The 14,718-nt window shown below is 40.6% G+C and overlaps 1 protein-coding gene across 8 annotated transcripts in view; it reads right to left on the minus strand.

The window, feature by feature from the left end:
• The window catches only part of COBLL1 (cordon-bleu WH2 repeat protein like 1), a 160,813-nt gene that overhangs the window by 18,938 nt on the left and 127,157 nt on the right, over window positions 1–14,718 (minus strand). For all 8 annotated transcript variants that reach the window (XM_053263119.1, XM_053263169.1, XM_053263111.1 and 5 more), the window contains exons 6-9: window positions 14,556–14,641; window positions 13,139–13,372; window positions 5,883–6,033; window positions 5,389–5,463 (exon numbers count right to left, since the gene is read on the minus strand). In XM_053263119.1, the coding sequence (XP_053119094.1) occupies window positions 5,389–5,463; window positions 5,883–6,033; window positions 13,139–13,372; window positions 14,556–14,641 (546 nt within the window). The remainder of the gene's footprint in view (window positions 1–5,388; window positions 5,464–5,882; window positions 6,034–13,138; window positions 13,373–14,555; window positions 14,642–14,718) is intronic.

The raw sequence follows: 14,718 nt of genomic DNA on the forward strand, positions 1-14,718 counted from the left end.
GGCCACAGCAGCACCCCCTGAAGGCAGTGAGTTGTTTAAAAATTGTTTTAACTGTAGAACCCCGAAACCAGCACGGGGTTCAGGGTTAGGCTCGACCTTGAGCTGAAACAAGCCTGGACCATTTCGATGTGTGATTTCGATGTGTGACTTGATGTGTGAGCACTGCAAGATATTCCCCTCAGGGGATGAAGCCACTCTGGGAACAGCAGAAGGTTTCAAGTTCCCTCCCTGACTTCTCCAAGATAGGGCTGAGAGAGATTCCTGCCTGCAACCTTGGAGAAGCCGCTGCCAGTCTGTGAAGACAATACTGAGCTAGATAGACCAATGGTCTGACTCAGTATATGGCAGTTTCCTATGATGGTGAACCAGCTCGGGATCGAGCCAGTTCACACATCCTTACCAACTAGTTGATATCCTAGTTGTATTATATGGACAATCCAACTGGATATTGATTGTGAAGAGGCCTGGTGACCCCCACATGGTTGTCCATATGTTACAAATAAGGAGGTGGGGTCTCTGAAGAAGGCAGTCTTAGTCACACAGAAAGCAAAGGCTTGATGAACATCGAGGGTATGCCAACAACCTTCTTCAGATGTGAGATTTGGAAAAGAAGACCTGTTAAGGAAATGTTCTGGGATCTGTGGAAGGTGGAGACTACCTTTGGGGGGAAATGAAATATCTGTCCTAATTGTCACCTCCTCTGGTTGAAAGAGCAGGTACCAAGGGTCATATCTCAAAGCTCTCTGCAAACAGAAGTTATGGCTACTATTAACACTGTCTGGAGAGTTAATAAACGTATATCACAAGTAGTCGTAGGTTCAAAAGGTTTGCACATTAGGCATGACAAAACCAGAGGCAAATCCCATGGAGACGACATTGATCGAGTGTCAGGATGCAAGTAGGCCAGGCCCTTTAAAAACTAACTTCACGGATGTGAAAGATAGATAGGGATTTTGGAGTTGTCAATGTGCCGCAATCACTGCGAGATGCATGCTAATGGAGGACATGGAAAGACCGGTCTTTTTCAAGTGATACAGTATCAATGGTAGCTGATTTCTGATCCTGTACATGCTGACCGTGCATATGAGCAAAATCTCTTCCATTCTGCATCATAGAAAGAGATTGCTGAAGGCTTTTGAGATGCTGACAAAATTGTTAAGAGTTCAAGTGTACAGAGAGGTGAATTGTCCATACTTTTAGTCATAGCTGTGAGACATCTTGGTGCAGGACCTCGCCCTGCTGCTGAGACAGAAGTGTTGGAAGGCATGGTAAGTGAACAAGCCTCTGTGAAAGTCTCAGAAGATGCGGAAACCAGCAACGTCATGGCCACCATGGTGTTATGAGAATGCAATGAGCCTTGTCTCTTTCTATCTTTTGCAGGATACATGGGAGGACTGGTATAGGAGGGAACAGCTAAGTATAATATTTGCTCCAGCTGACAGTAGGGAACCCTGTCTGAGGTCTGCTCAAGTGCAGAACTTCAGGCATTGATTATTTTCCCAGCTCAAAAGAGGTCAATCGGCAGTTGATCCCACATTCTGAATGCACTCTGTCTGAATGTTCCCACCTGCTAGCAGGTGTGAAGCCCCAATAGTGTGAAGGACAGAGACCTCTCAGAAGAACGCCTCTTTTCCAAAGTAGACCTGCTATGAGATGTCCGTACATAATCTAAGAATGCTTTCCCCCATCACACACTTGTTTTAATTATAGGCAAGTTCATGCAGATTTAATTGCTAAATCAATTAAAACTCACAGAATCAATCCACTAATTATGCAATCCTATGCACATTCACTCAGAAGCAAATCCCACTGAGTTTGATGCACCTTGCCCTCTGGTAAGTATGTGTAGGATTGGAGCCTAATATTTCTTCATTTGGGTAATAATCCTCACTTTGTGTTGGACTGTACATATTTGAGGATTGGAGACATTGTAGTAGACAGAGATTGGCACTTTTAACTTGGGCATGGTGGCTGGGAAAATGAAGAGAAAAGAACGTTCCTTCATTCCCCACTGAAAAGGGAGAGTATTAAGTAAAAGCCCAACTGGCTGGGATGCAAAGGCTAACTGTGACTGTAGAGGGAGCTACATGCAAAGCTGTTCCAATTTACTTCTGTTAATGTTTCCAAGGAGAGGCTTCCCTCAACATACAGCTTTTGCTTCAGCAATCCTCAGAGTCCCCTGCCCCCTCCGCCTTTCAGTGTGTAAACCCCCACTAGTCCTTGTAATTCGTTTATATGACACACAGCTATCCGCACCAATTGACTCTCTACCTGGGACTGCAAAAGGAATGTGAGCAAATGTTTAGCAATTTATCTCCTATAAGCACTAGAAGAGATCCCTTCTCCAAATGCAAGAAGTCCAATGCCAAGCAGAGCCAAACACAAAGTTAAAAGTATATACAAATTCTTGATATGTGTATGGTTGGGCAGGAAGGAAATGGAAAGGAGGCAAAAGGCAGCAGAAATGAGGGAAGGGAGACAAGGAGAGAAGCAGAGGAAAGAAGAACATACCAGGCAAAAGGGGAACATATGGAGACAAGGGGAAAGGGAACTGAATGAAGCAAATGAATGAAAGGGGAGGAAGCTATAGTGAGCATTACCATTATGTTTAAGTATAGGAAGAGGGCTAAGTATACAGGTGAAACTCGAAAAATTAGAATATTGTGCAAAAGTCCATTAATTTCAGTAATGCAAATTAAAAGGTGAAACTGATATATGAGATAGACGCATTACATGCAAAGCGAGATAAGTCAAGCCTTAATTTGTTATAATTGTGATGATCATGGCGTACAGCTCATGAGAACCCCAAATCCACAATCCCAGAAAATTAGAATATTACATGAAACCAATAAAACAAGGATTGTAAATAGAACAATATCGGACCTCTGAAAAGTTTAAGCATGCATATGTATTCAGTACTTGGTTTGGGCCCCTTTTGCAGCAATTACTGCCTCAATGCGGCGTGGCATGGATGCTATCAGCCTGTGGCACTGCTGAGGTGTTATGGAAGACCAGGATGCTTCAATAGCGGCCGTCAGCTTTTCTGCATTGTTTGGTCTCATGTCTCTCATCCTTCTCTTTGCAGTGCCCCATAGATTCTCTATGGGGTTCAGGTCAGGCGAGTTTGCTGGCCAATCAAGCACAGTAATCCCATGGTCATTGAACCAGGTTTTGGTACTTTTGGCAGTGTGGGCAGGTGCCAAGTCCTGCTGGAAAATGAAGTCAGCATCCCCATACAGCTCATCTGTGGAAGGAAGCATGAAGTGCTCCAAAATCTCCTGATAGACGGCCGCGTTGACCCTGGACTTAATGAAGCACAGTGGACCAACACCAGCAGATGACATGGCTCCCCAAATCAACACAGACTGTGGAAACTTCACACTGGACTTCAAGCATCTTGCATTGTGTGCCTCTCCATTCTTCCTCCAGACTCTGGGTCCTTGGTTTCCAAATGAGATGCAAAAGTTACTCTCATCAGAAAAGAGGACTTTGGACCACTGAGCAACAGACCAGTTCTTTTTTTCTTGAGCCCAGGTAAGACGCTTCTGACATTGTTTGTTGTTCAGGAGCAGCTTGACAAGAGGAATACGACATTTGAAGCCCATGTCCAGGATCCGTCTGTGTGTGGTGGCTCTTGATGCACTAACTCCAGCCTCAGTCCACTCCTTGTGAAAGTCCCCAACACTTTTGAATGGCCTTTTCCTAACAATCCTCTCCAGGCTGCGGTCATCCCTGCTGCTTGTGCACCTTTTTCTTCCACACTTTTCCCTTCCACATAACTTTCTATTAATGTGCTTTGATACAGCACTTTGGGAACATCCAACTTCTTTTGCAATTACCTTTTGAGGCTTTCCCTCCTTATGGAGGATGTCAATGATGGTTTTCTGCACAACTGTCAAGTCAGCAGTCTTTCCCATGATTGTGATTCCTAATGAACCAGACTGAGAGACCATTTAAAGGCTCAGGAACCCTTTGCAGGTGTTATGGATTGATTAGCTGATTGGAGTGGGACACCTGGAGCCTAGACTGTTGAACCTTTTCACAATATTCTAATTTTCTGGGATTGTGGATTTGGGGTTCTCATGAGCTGTACGCCATGATCATCACAATTATAACAAATTAAGGCTTGACTTATCTCGCTTCGCATGTAATTTATCTATCTCATATATCAGTTTCACCTTTTAATTTGCATTACTGAAATTAATGAACTTTTGCACGATACTCTAATTTTTTGAATTTCACCTGTATGGATGCTACTCTCCTGTGGGAAACAGGGTGCTAGATGAGATAGCCCTTGGGCCAGAGTCGCCAAGCTCTTCTTATGTTCTTGTTCTAGCCATTATTCCTTATATAGTAATTTTAATTTACAAGGTGCTTTGCAATTTTCATTGTGTTTGTGCTTAAAGAATTCTGTGAAGCAAGCCTTGATTATTCTGCTTTTACAGGTGGCTAACTGAACAGAACACTGTAGCTCCAAGTTGAAGGCAGAACTTGAACCTAGAGCTTCCAGTTTCAAGCACAAGTATCTATACTCAGATGGGGCTGAGGCCTACATTTCTCTCCTTGGGAATTTCAAATGTGGGCAGGTATGGAGAATCATACACCAGTATGCCTAACAGTAGAAAAAAGAATGAGGCTAAAGGGACATTCCAACTCCAACGCTTAGAAAATAATGCTAAAATTGCCAAGGTTTGCAAACCGTTTTGTACTCTTGCTACTTGGATGGTAATTTGTTAATAAGTACTATGGGTTACATCCAGATGAGTCTTGCAGTAGCACAATATCTTGCAAATGCTGCACGACTTCTTGCACAAGCCCATATATACACAAAACCCTCTATGTGCAAATGGGGAACTCCTTGTACAGCATGCATTTGGGTGGTTCTTCTTCTGCTAGAGAAAGCACAACTTCGTGGAGCACCAGAATTGAAGAAGTCCTTCAATAAGTGCTTTTGTGAAAGATAACAGTTATTGGTATCCTTACTTCCAAATCACCTTAAAGTAGACTACCGACTTATAAGAATAAAGCAGTTACCTGCATCTACTTAGATCTGTAGATCTCACACCAGCCTAAAAGGTGTGCTAGACAGAGTCCTACATTTTGACTTCACAACTTAAAATGCTCAACAAAAACAAGTCTTTCCCAAAGTAAGCCTTTCTTACACTCAGTTGACAAGACTAGATTATATAATGTATATGTTTGCAACATATAAATCCATAGCCATTTAAACAAAAACAAAAAAAACCATTTGAGATTGATTTAGAATGGTGGGAAATGGTACAAAAGCCAGGGGCGGGGGGTGGGGGGGGACTTCAGAACCTGAGAGGCAGAAATTTAATTTTGTGACAATGGTGGCAGATAGAATTGAAACACGATATTAAAAAATACCTGTTGGAGACAGTACTTCTGAGTGTCTTCCTTTCACAGTGCCTTCTTTATGAATTGATTCTGCTGACTCTGATTCTGAAATATTGACAGAGTAATATTAACAGGAAATGTTTTCCTTCAATTCCACAATATTTCCAAGTCAAACGATCTTCATAAACATGAGCTAATACCTTTTCTTTTTCTTTTTTATTTTAGAGTTTTTACATTTCCTCTCTGAACACATTCTTGAATGAATCTCTTTTAAAATGTACATTTTTACTTAAAAGTCATTATTTCCCAACAGGGCAAATTGCCTCAAAATTAAAGGAGTAAACTCTAAATTAAAGGAGTAAACTCTTTTTAGAATGTGAGCTCTTTGGGGACAGGGATCCAGCTTATTTATTTATTCTTTCTCTATATAAACCACCCTGAGCCATTTTTGGAAGGGTGCTATAGAAATCAAATCAAATAAATAAATAAAATATTTATAACCTAACAATATTTATAGCCATTACCTGTCTCAATACTGTTGTCACTTTGGCCTTGAAGTTTTCTAGGAGGTGGTGACGGTGCTTTGCGCTTTGCCCGCCTCAAAGAAGAATTGACTGAAGATGTGCCACGGAGCTGAAGTGAACCTGTTCTCACTATTCCTACTTCTGAAAATCCCTGGGAAAGAGGAAAGGTGAGAAGAAAAAGAATACGAACACTCAAGAACACAGCAAAGATATTAATATTTTACCTGAGAAGAAAAAAGATTATAGACAATTATAGGTTTTTAATACAAAAAACAGCAGTAACTGCATAACAAACATTTTGAAGAGGTTATGAAAAATCATAACTGATGCATTTTCTACTTGGATAGGCAAAGTTCTACTTCATATTACAACATATGCTTTAGAATATAAAGGTGGGCCTCGTAATATGCAGTACTGCTATCCGTGGTTCTGTGTATCCGCGTTTCGAAAATAGGCACCCGACCTTGGCATACATGGGTACAGAAAGGGTTAATATCCAAGTATTCACAGTTCCTAGGTGGCTGGACCTCCGAGGTCTTTTCCAGCCACCATTTTGTTTAAAGGAGCCATTCTGTGGTTCCGTGATTGGGGAAGGGGGGAGACTTTCCATGGAAAATTGGCCAATTTGACATTGAGGGAGGAGCCTTGCTGGACAGATGGAGACCAGAGGAGCATAGTATAGTACGTCTGTTCCATTATTTTCACCATTTCGGGGACCTTCCCCCCAGCCATGCAGGAACCTATCGCCGATACCCATTGCCGCAATGCCTTGTTATCGACGGTTTCATTACCCACGGAAATCTGTGCGAATGAAACCGCCATGGAAAACTGTTACACCTGTAATACCATATTCTTTAAACCTATGGTGTTTCATTTAGAAAGAGCGCATTAAAAACATAATTTTATGTGTTAAGCATGCAAGTATATATAATTTTATTAAATGAAGCCATACAGAAATGTTTTTCTCTCTCTCTCCCCAACATAAACACTTTAATGTAGTTAGAAAGCTACATATGTAGTTCATTATCTTGATGGTGTCATAACCAGACTGCTCCTGATGTGTAAAAAAACCAAATTCATAGTATTTTAGTGCCTTTTTCATGACATTTTACTGGAAGTTAAATTTGGGGAGCAGACTTATTGCAGCAGTTACTGTTCCATTACTACAAGAAAAGAAAATATATAGATGCGCAGCAATCAGAATTCTGAATGGTAATGTACTATTCATCATAATTGTATTTTTTTGGACGAAAAAACCTACCCACATTTTCTTCAACAAAATAACACTTCAAATATTGTAGACAGCTTCATAAAACTGAGAGAACCTAAATGCAAATCATGTCTCTTTGTTTAATAGCAAAGTCAACTGCAGAAGTGGCTAGAATATCCAGATACTAGAGGTAGTAAAATTCTAGTTGTCATTCTGATTGTTTTATTTATCAAATTTGTATGCCGCCCCAAATTTTCATCTCTGATCTGGTTACACAACAAACTGCTATGTTACAAAATATCAAATGTTAAAGTTGAATGAAATATTACCAATATCGTTAGTGCTGCCCCAAGATATGTTGCGGTTTGTGGCGAAGTACCAAATGCTGCCCTTTTCCTTTCTCTTTTTCCCTATTAGAATCTCACATTTTCCACCCTCCTCTCTATTAAATCACGCTCCCTTCCTTTACACCTCCCTAGGCAGGGGCGTAGCAAGGTTGGAGTGAGCCCAGAGACAAGATTTTAAAATGCCCCCCCACACACACTGAAGCTCAGCTCAGGAAGTAAAGAAATCATCCTAAATTATTTTTTTAAAGGTTTTGTAAATTGTGGACGATGCAAGTCATTTAATGTTACTAGAGAAAGACATGCTGTTCTGGTAGCTCCAGGTCTTAACACTCACATCAATTTTGGAGAATGAATACAACTGAAGGAAGCCCGGGCGGGTGCGCGCCTGGGGAAGTCAGTCATGTGACTTGCCTCTGGGGGGCCCCCAAGGCAGTGGGCCCCCAGACAACTGTCTCCCCTTGCCCTATTATAGTTACGCCCGTCCCTAGGGGAGCAACTGTGAAGTTAAGGATTTTAATTTGGTTCTCTCTGTATACACATGTAAAAACTTGCAAGTTCATTTACAAGTCAGTAAGCAAGCAAGTGTGACAATTGTCCCCAAATCTGCTGCCTGAAGCAATCTGTTTTGTTACAGGCCCCAAGGATCATATGTGGGAAAGAATAATTCTCAATCTCCAGTGTCATGCAACAAGTGTTCTTATACATCTAATATCTAGTTATTGTCCTCACAAACAGCGGAGAGAATGGTAAATCTCCTTTAAATAACAATCTCCATATTGTCTCCGACGTTGTTTAACATCTACATGAAACCGCTTGGAGAGATCATCAGGAGATTTGGTGCAGGGTGTTAGTATGCTGATGACACCCAAATCTATTTCTCCATGTCAACATCATCGGGAGAAGGTATAAACTCTCAAAATGCCTGCCTGGAGGCAGTAATGGGCTGGATGAGGGATAACAAGCTGAGACTGAATCCAGATAAGACAGAGGCACTTATTGTGCGGGGTCGGAACTCGGGAGATGATTTTGATCAGCCTGTTCTGGACAGGGTCACACTTCTCCAGAAAGAACAGGTGCGCAGTCTGGGAGTGCTTCTGGATCCGAGCCTCTCCCTGGTGTCCAAGGTTGAGGCAGTGGCCAGAGGTGCCTTTTATCAGCTGCGGCTGATACGCCAGGTGCATCCATTTCTTGAGATGAACTACCTCAGAACAGTGGTACATATGCTGGTAACCTCCAGACTGGATTACTGTAATGCACTCTATGTGGGGCTGCCTTTGTATGTAGTCCATAAACTGCAGTTAGTCCAGAATGCGGCAGCCAGATTGGTCTCTGGGTCATCTCGGAGAGACCATATCACTCCTATCTTGAAAGATCTACACTGGCTGCCGGTAAGTTTCTGGGCAGAGTACAAGGTTTTGGTTATAACCTATAAAGCCCTAAACAGCTTGGGGCCTGGGTATTTAAGAGAACGTCTTCTTCACTATGAACCACACCACCCATTGAGATCATCTGGAGAGGTTCGTCTGCAGTTGCCACCGGCTCGTCTGGTGGCTACTCGGGACGGGCCTTCAAAATTGCTGCCCCGGGGCTTTGAAACACACTTCCTGCTGAAATAAGAGCCTCCCCATCTCTTACTACTTTTAAAAGGGCAGTCAAGACGCATTTGTTTACCCAGGCTTTTAATTAGATACTGTTTTAATTGTATTTTAATAGTTTTAACTTTTTAATTTTAATTGTTGAAATGTTTTAATCTTTTATTGGCTGTTTTTATTGTTTGTAAACCACCCAGAGAACTCGCGTTTTGGGCGGTATAGAAATGCATTAAACAAACAAACAAGCAAACAAACAAAAAATCTTTCACACACAAAAACTGGCATGTCAGTCAGAAGACAACGAAGCTGTCCTCTCTGATATCTAGAGTTTATCACTATATGTAGGAATTTTTATTTTGCATGGAAGATTTTTCAGTCTGAATTTTTTCAAGTCCAGACATCATTGCCTCTTCATTTGCTGTTGGGGAGAACTAGGACTGCATTCCACCTGTGGAGCATGTTTTCTGTTTTGCAACTTTAATTCTGGAGCCTACCAGCAACTGATTACTCCTATATTGACTATATTGCCAAGTAGATCCATCACATTTTAGGTTAAATATCTGTTGATAGAAATTCCCAGGGTGACCTTAGGAGTGACTAATTTTTTTGTCAGTTGCTATAAGAATTAGGAAGCAATTTGTCAACTGATGTAGATGGATGAATTGTTGTTGCGTTGTGGTAGGGGTACCTTGGTTTATTTTATGATCTGCATATATGTAATTAAACTGTTGACACTGTGTTTATATATCTCACACTGTACTTATGGTTGTTTGTCTTTTATTCTGGGCTATAGACCACAACAAATCTATTGTACAGTACTGTTAGTGTGAAGACAACACTTTACCTCAGTCAAAATGTGAACAATTCTCAATATCATTAAGCAATTTTACTTTTACTTGCTGCTTCTGCTTAGTCGAATAGGGATGAGAGAACAACCAAAGCAGGTAACTGAAGTCTTGTAATTAAAACAGAGAAATAATTTAGCAAGTAAACAATTAATGTTTTGTTTTTTTAAGCTGGCTCCTCTTGCTGTTGTCCGATATTACTACTTTGGCATGGATAATTGCCTTGTTTTATCAAAACTGAGCAAGTCACTCATTTGGGACAATGAGATTTCAGTTTAATCTACTATAAAGGCAATGCAGCAACAGAGGGGTTTTTTGTTTGTCTTTTTCATTTTTTCCTAAGGCTCTAGCACTAGATTATTATGAGGCACTGCAAAGACAGAACACACTGTCAAAGCTTTTAGAAGCAACTGAATTCCAAACTATGTTAGAATTGTTTATATTCAAAGAAAAAGGAAAGCATTTGAAGATGTTCCAGCCTCAGTAGTAGTAGTAGCTGTTTTTATCATACCTAATGAATTCTAAGATGGCAGTTTTGACTGAAATCAGCTTTCATCTCTAATAAAGTCTGGAAGTGAACAAATACCCAGGTTCATATAAATGTACTTAAGAATGGATTAATTGTGGTTCTTTCCTGCCCTAGGGTGAGCCTGGTTTCCTCTCAATGCCTCTGATAGGTGTAAATACTTTGATTATAGTTTATTTAAAAAGTGGGATATAAGTACAGTAAATAATACTACGTGCATAATAATAAACTAACAACAACAAACTTAGCAGCAATGCTGCTGTTGATTCTGTCATCATTCTCACCACTCTCCCCTTCTTTGAGTAGGTGGTCCACCTTTATTTTTAATGCTTAATTTGTACATTTAAGCAATCAATAGTTTATTCAGCACCTGAGTTTAGAAGAAAATCAGTTTTTAAAATGCTGCAAAACTGCTCTGGGAATGGAGAGATGATGCTTTGTGATGTCACAAGTACCAGCCAATCAGTGTTGCTCACAGACAGCTTCACAGACAGAACTTGTTTTCCCTGAACTTGATCCTAAAGAGGATAAAGTTTGTCTGACGAATATGTGATGCACTTCCAGAGCACAGCAATGCCTCTCCTTTTCAAATCTATGTTTGTACTCATACCTATTGACAACTATTTATGTATACTATTGATAACAGACTAGAGAACAGGAAGGACAGCAAGAAGGTTTTTTTAAAAAATGAAATCATAAGCTTAAATTTTAAAAATCCCCTCATCTCCCTTAATGCACCAAAATATGGGGAGATTTTTAAAAGGCAAAAGAGTGCTATTTCCAGATGGTTTTAGTCTCCCAAAACACCAAGGCCAAAATTCAACCGAGTGAGGCACTCATACAAATGGTTTTGGGTGCCTTTAACTCTATTTTGGACTGGGGCCCAAATCTGCAAGCCTCTTCATATTTATTAACTGAAAATGGAGAAGAGCCTTGAATTTTCTTTTTGGTCACTCTGAGATGGCCAATAACATTTCCTGAAATGCGGATCTTCTCATGCAGAAACAAAATCCCAAACCTCTGTTAAACAGCACACTCTGGTGGTAACGATTTATTGAAAAAGAAAAAGAAACTGCTATGTTATGCTTGATGTAAGTAAAAAGAGTATTCGCTGATGGGCCTTACATCCAATTCATCTCTTGGGCCTGGTTCTTTCTCTTCTCCCCCCCCCCCACTCCATTTAGTTCTGTACTTCATCTTTCTAGCATGCTCATAGCCTAGTGTATTAGCAAATATGCCTTTCATTCCAGATTCAAAGTGATGTCTGAAACACAAATATGCAGTGCTCCAATTTACACTGACACATTTAGCTTTGAACTTTAATTGGAATTCACAACTGACAATCTGTGCTTTACCAAGATATTACCCACTGCATTAATTTTCCCCAAAACTGTGCTGGAATAAGTTCAGCACATATTGGGATTTATAGATAGATATGACCTGGCAGTCTGCTTCATAACTTCATTAAAATGCATTATTACACAAGCAGGCCATTTTATTAAGATAAAAATGTTAGTTTTAACAATCCACGCTCTTCCAGTAAGCAAAATTTAATTCTCAAGGCTCTCACTTGTTCCTAAAACCACAAAGGTTTGAACTCTTTAAGAGACCTTTTCTCAGTAACTTATTTAACAGCATTTTTAAAAAAAAATAAAGGGCTACGAAAGGCAATTTGGAAGCGACACAAAATGCCAAATCCTTCTCTAATTCCTGGACATATTAATGAAAATCATAATGTTTCTATATTTAATGCAAGTATAAAGGCTATCAGCCAATACAGAAAGGTGGGTTCTAATTCCATTTTTTTGTATTAACTTGTTTTAGAAGTAGCATTTTTTTTAAACACCAGAAGAGCATGCACTCTTGAAAGCACTGACGTTAAACATGCTTCAGATTATCTTAACAGCACAAGACTTCTCAGGATTTAACATTAACAGACAATATCTGACTTTCAGCTAAAGTTGTATATTAATTTCTAAAGTCAAAGCTAAAATAATTGGCCAACCATAAAATGGAGCAAAAATCATACATACTATGTCTTATTCTTCTTTAAGCAAAGTTATTAGAAGTTCTCATCTGTTTCAATTGAACCCATTTCCAAGGAAGCTTGATTGAGATCACCATCTCAAGCCAAATTTACACATTACCAATGCAGCAGCAACTGCTTTTCCATGATTCTTCATGTATTGTTGTAAACTGCCCGGAGACTTGCGTTTTGGGCGGGATACAAATATGTTAAATAAAAATGAATGTTCTGTTGACAGAGAACTGATGGGGGGGGGGGCCTCCATATCATGTCTAACTCCAATGCCAGCAGAGCACATTCATCAGGATTGCTGACCCTGGCATATCAAATGCCCAAGTGATCTGGATAGCCCATGTCATCAGTGTTCGTAGACATTCCCAATAGAACATGGTATCTGATCATAGAGCCACCTAACAGCACAGCAGGGAAGCAACCTGCCTAGAGAGCAGGAGGCTGTTGGTTTGAATGCCTGCTGGTATGTTTCTCAGAATATGGGAAACTCCTGTACCGGGCAGCAGAGATATAGGAAGGTGCTGAAAGGCATCATCTCATACTGATTTTGAAGCCACAAGCATGCCAAATGCATATTGGTCAAAAATGGTCTAGACACTGAAGTTTCTCACTGATCCGTTTCACCACTATCCAGAAATTACTCTAATATTTTTCTCACAGTAAAACATTAGGTGAAGGAGGAGATGTTGATAACCAACCTTATTAGTTTCATCCACACTGCTGGATTTCACAACACAAGGTCGGTCCTGGGTTTGCGCAAGATCTTGGGGCACACTTTGAGAAGCAGGCATCGGAGGCAGGGGTGCTCGTCGCTTCTTTGGCATTTCAGATGGCAGGGTATTAGAGTCATATTGTTTGGAAACGGTGTTTGATCTTATGACAAAGGCTGGCCTTGGCTTGCTTATTAATGGAGTTGCAGGAGCACTGGCAGTCTTATGAGGAAGGAAAAAAACCACACAAAAAAGAAAAAACCCACAAGCAATCAGAACAGATTTTAGCAAAGAAGAAACCTCTTTACACCAGAGGTTCTCAAGCTTTATTATAGGATCTCATCCATTCTCACCACTAGCAGCTTAGAAGTTGCTTTCCAAGCAATCCTAGATCATCACAGTGCCTGGATATAGCAGGGCTGCACAACTTCAGCCATCCAGCTGTTTTTGGACTGTAACTCCCGTCACCTCCAGCCACAATAGTAAGAGATTATGGAAGTTGTAGTCCAACACCTGCAGGAGGGGCGAAGTTCTGCAGCACTGGAATAGAAGAACCATTTGGGCAGAGGTCTATCAGTGCATCTTTCCCACTCAAACATCAGCTAGCCAGGAGAATACAGGTTCCTTTATTGAGACATTTATTGCAACTGTATGGTATCTCAGCTTGGGCAAATAGCTACTATACTCCTGGTGGCAACTGTGTAAGGTCACAGTGAGCCTTGGTAAATTAAGAAAAACAAAAATCACAAACCTCCATACCCATTTAAAAAACCCAAAGATAATGAGCTTAGTGCTCATTCATCTCAGATCTGGAGTAAGCAGATCAAAAAGACGAAAGGTCTTTGTAAGCCAACAGTGTCCTTAATCTCAAGAGGTATCTCATGGAAGCAAAATGCTCACGAGAAACACTAAGTCCTCACTAAGGATCACACACCTGTCGTCATGGCAAAAAACTGGAAAAAGTCATAAGGTAAAGATAAGTTGGCACTCCATTCTTCTGACTAGTGCAGTTGACCAATACAGCAGGGATATTGTTAGATTGCCTCCCTTAACAACTGCAGGAAACCTCTGCTAACATAAACATTTTGTTTCTATACAGTGCAGTTCCAAATACAGGCTGACATCCTGTCTAATGAAGCACTTCATGCATGAGGCTTCTGCCTTCTATACTAGGACATGGCTTGCTCACGTGGGGGTGCATTTTAAGCTAATCTACCCTACCCCCAGAAGCACTCCCTACATGCGATGTTGGTCCCCAAGGGTCACACAGCCCTCAGGAGTGCATCTGTGTGTCACAGGGAATGCTTCTGAGGACAGTGGAGATTGGAAGGAATCCTACTCCCCACACAACCAGAGGAGCACTGCACTTTGTTTTTCAGTATGTCAGCAGCTATGGGTTACTTACTTGCTCTCGTTTCTTCTTGTTTCGTTGAAAAAAGCTGAGGAAGCCTTTATTTTCTTTCTCCAAATTTTGCGAGTTTTGAGAAGAGTCTAAAAATAAAATAAATCCTTGGTGTTACAATTTCTAGATTATTTCTTTTCCGCTTCTTCATTTCCATTACAAAATA

The sequence above is a fragment of the Hemicordylus capensis genome, chromosome 1 (genome assembly GCF_027244095.1).
Source record: "Hemicordylus capensis ecotype Gifberg chromosome 1, rHemCap1.1.pri, whole genome shotgun sequence".
Taxonomy (NCBI): Eukaryota; Metazoa; Chordata; class Lepidosauria; order Squamata; family Cordylidae; genus Hemicordylus; species Hemicordylus capensis.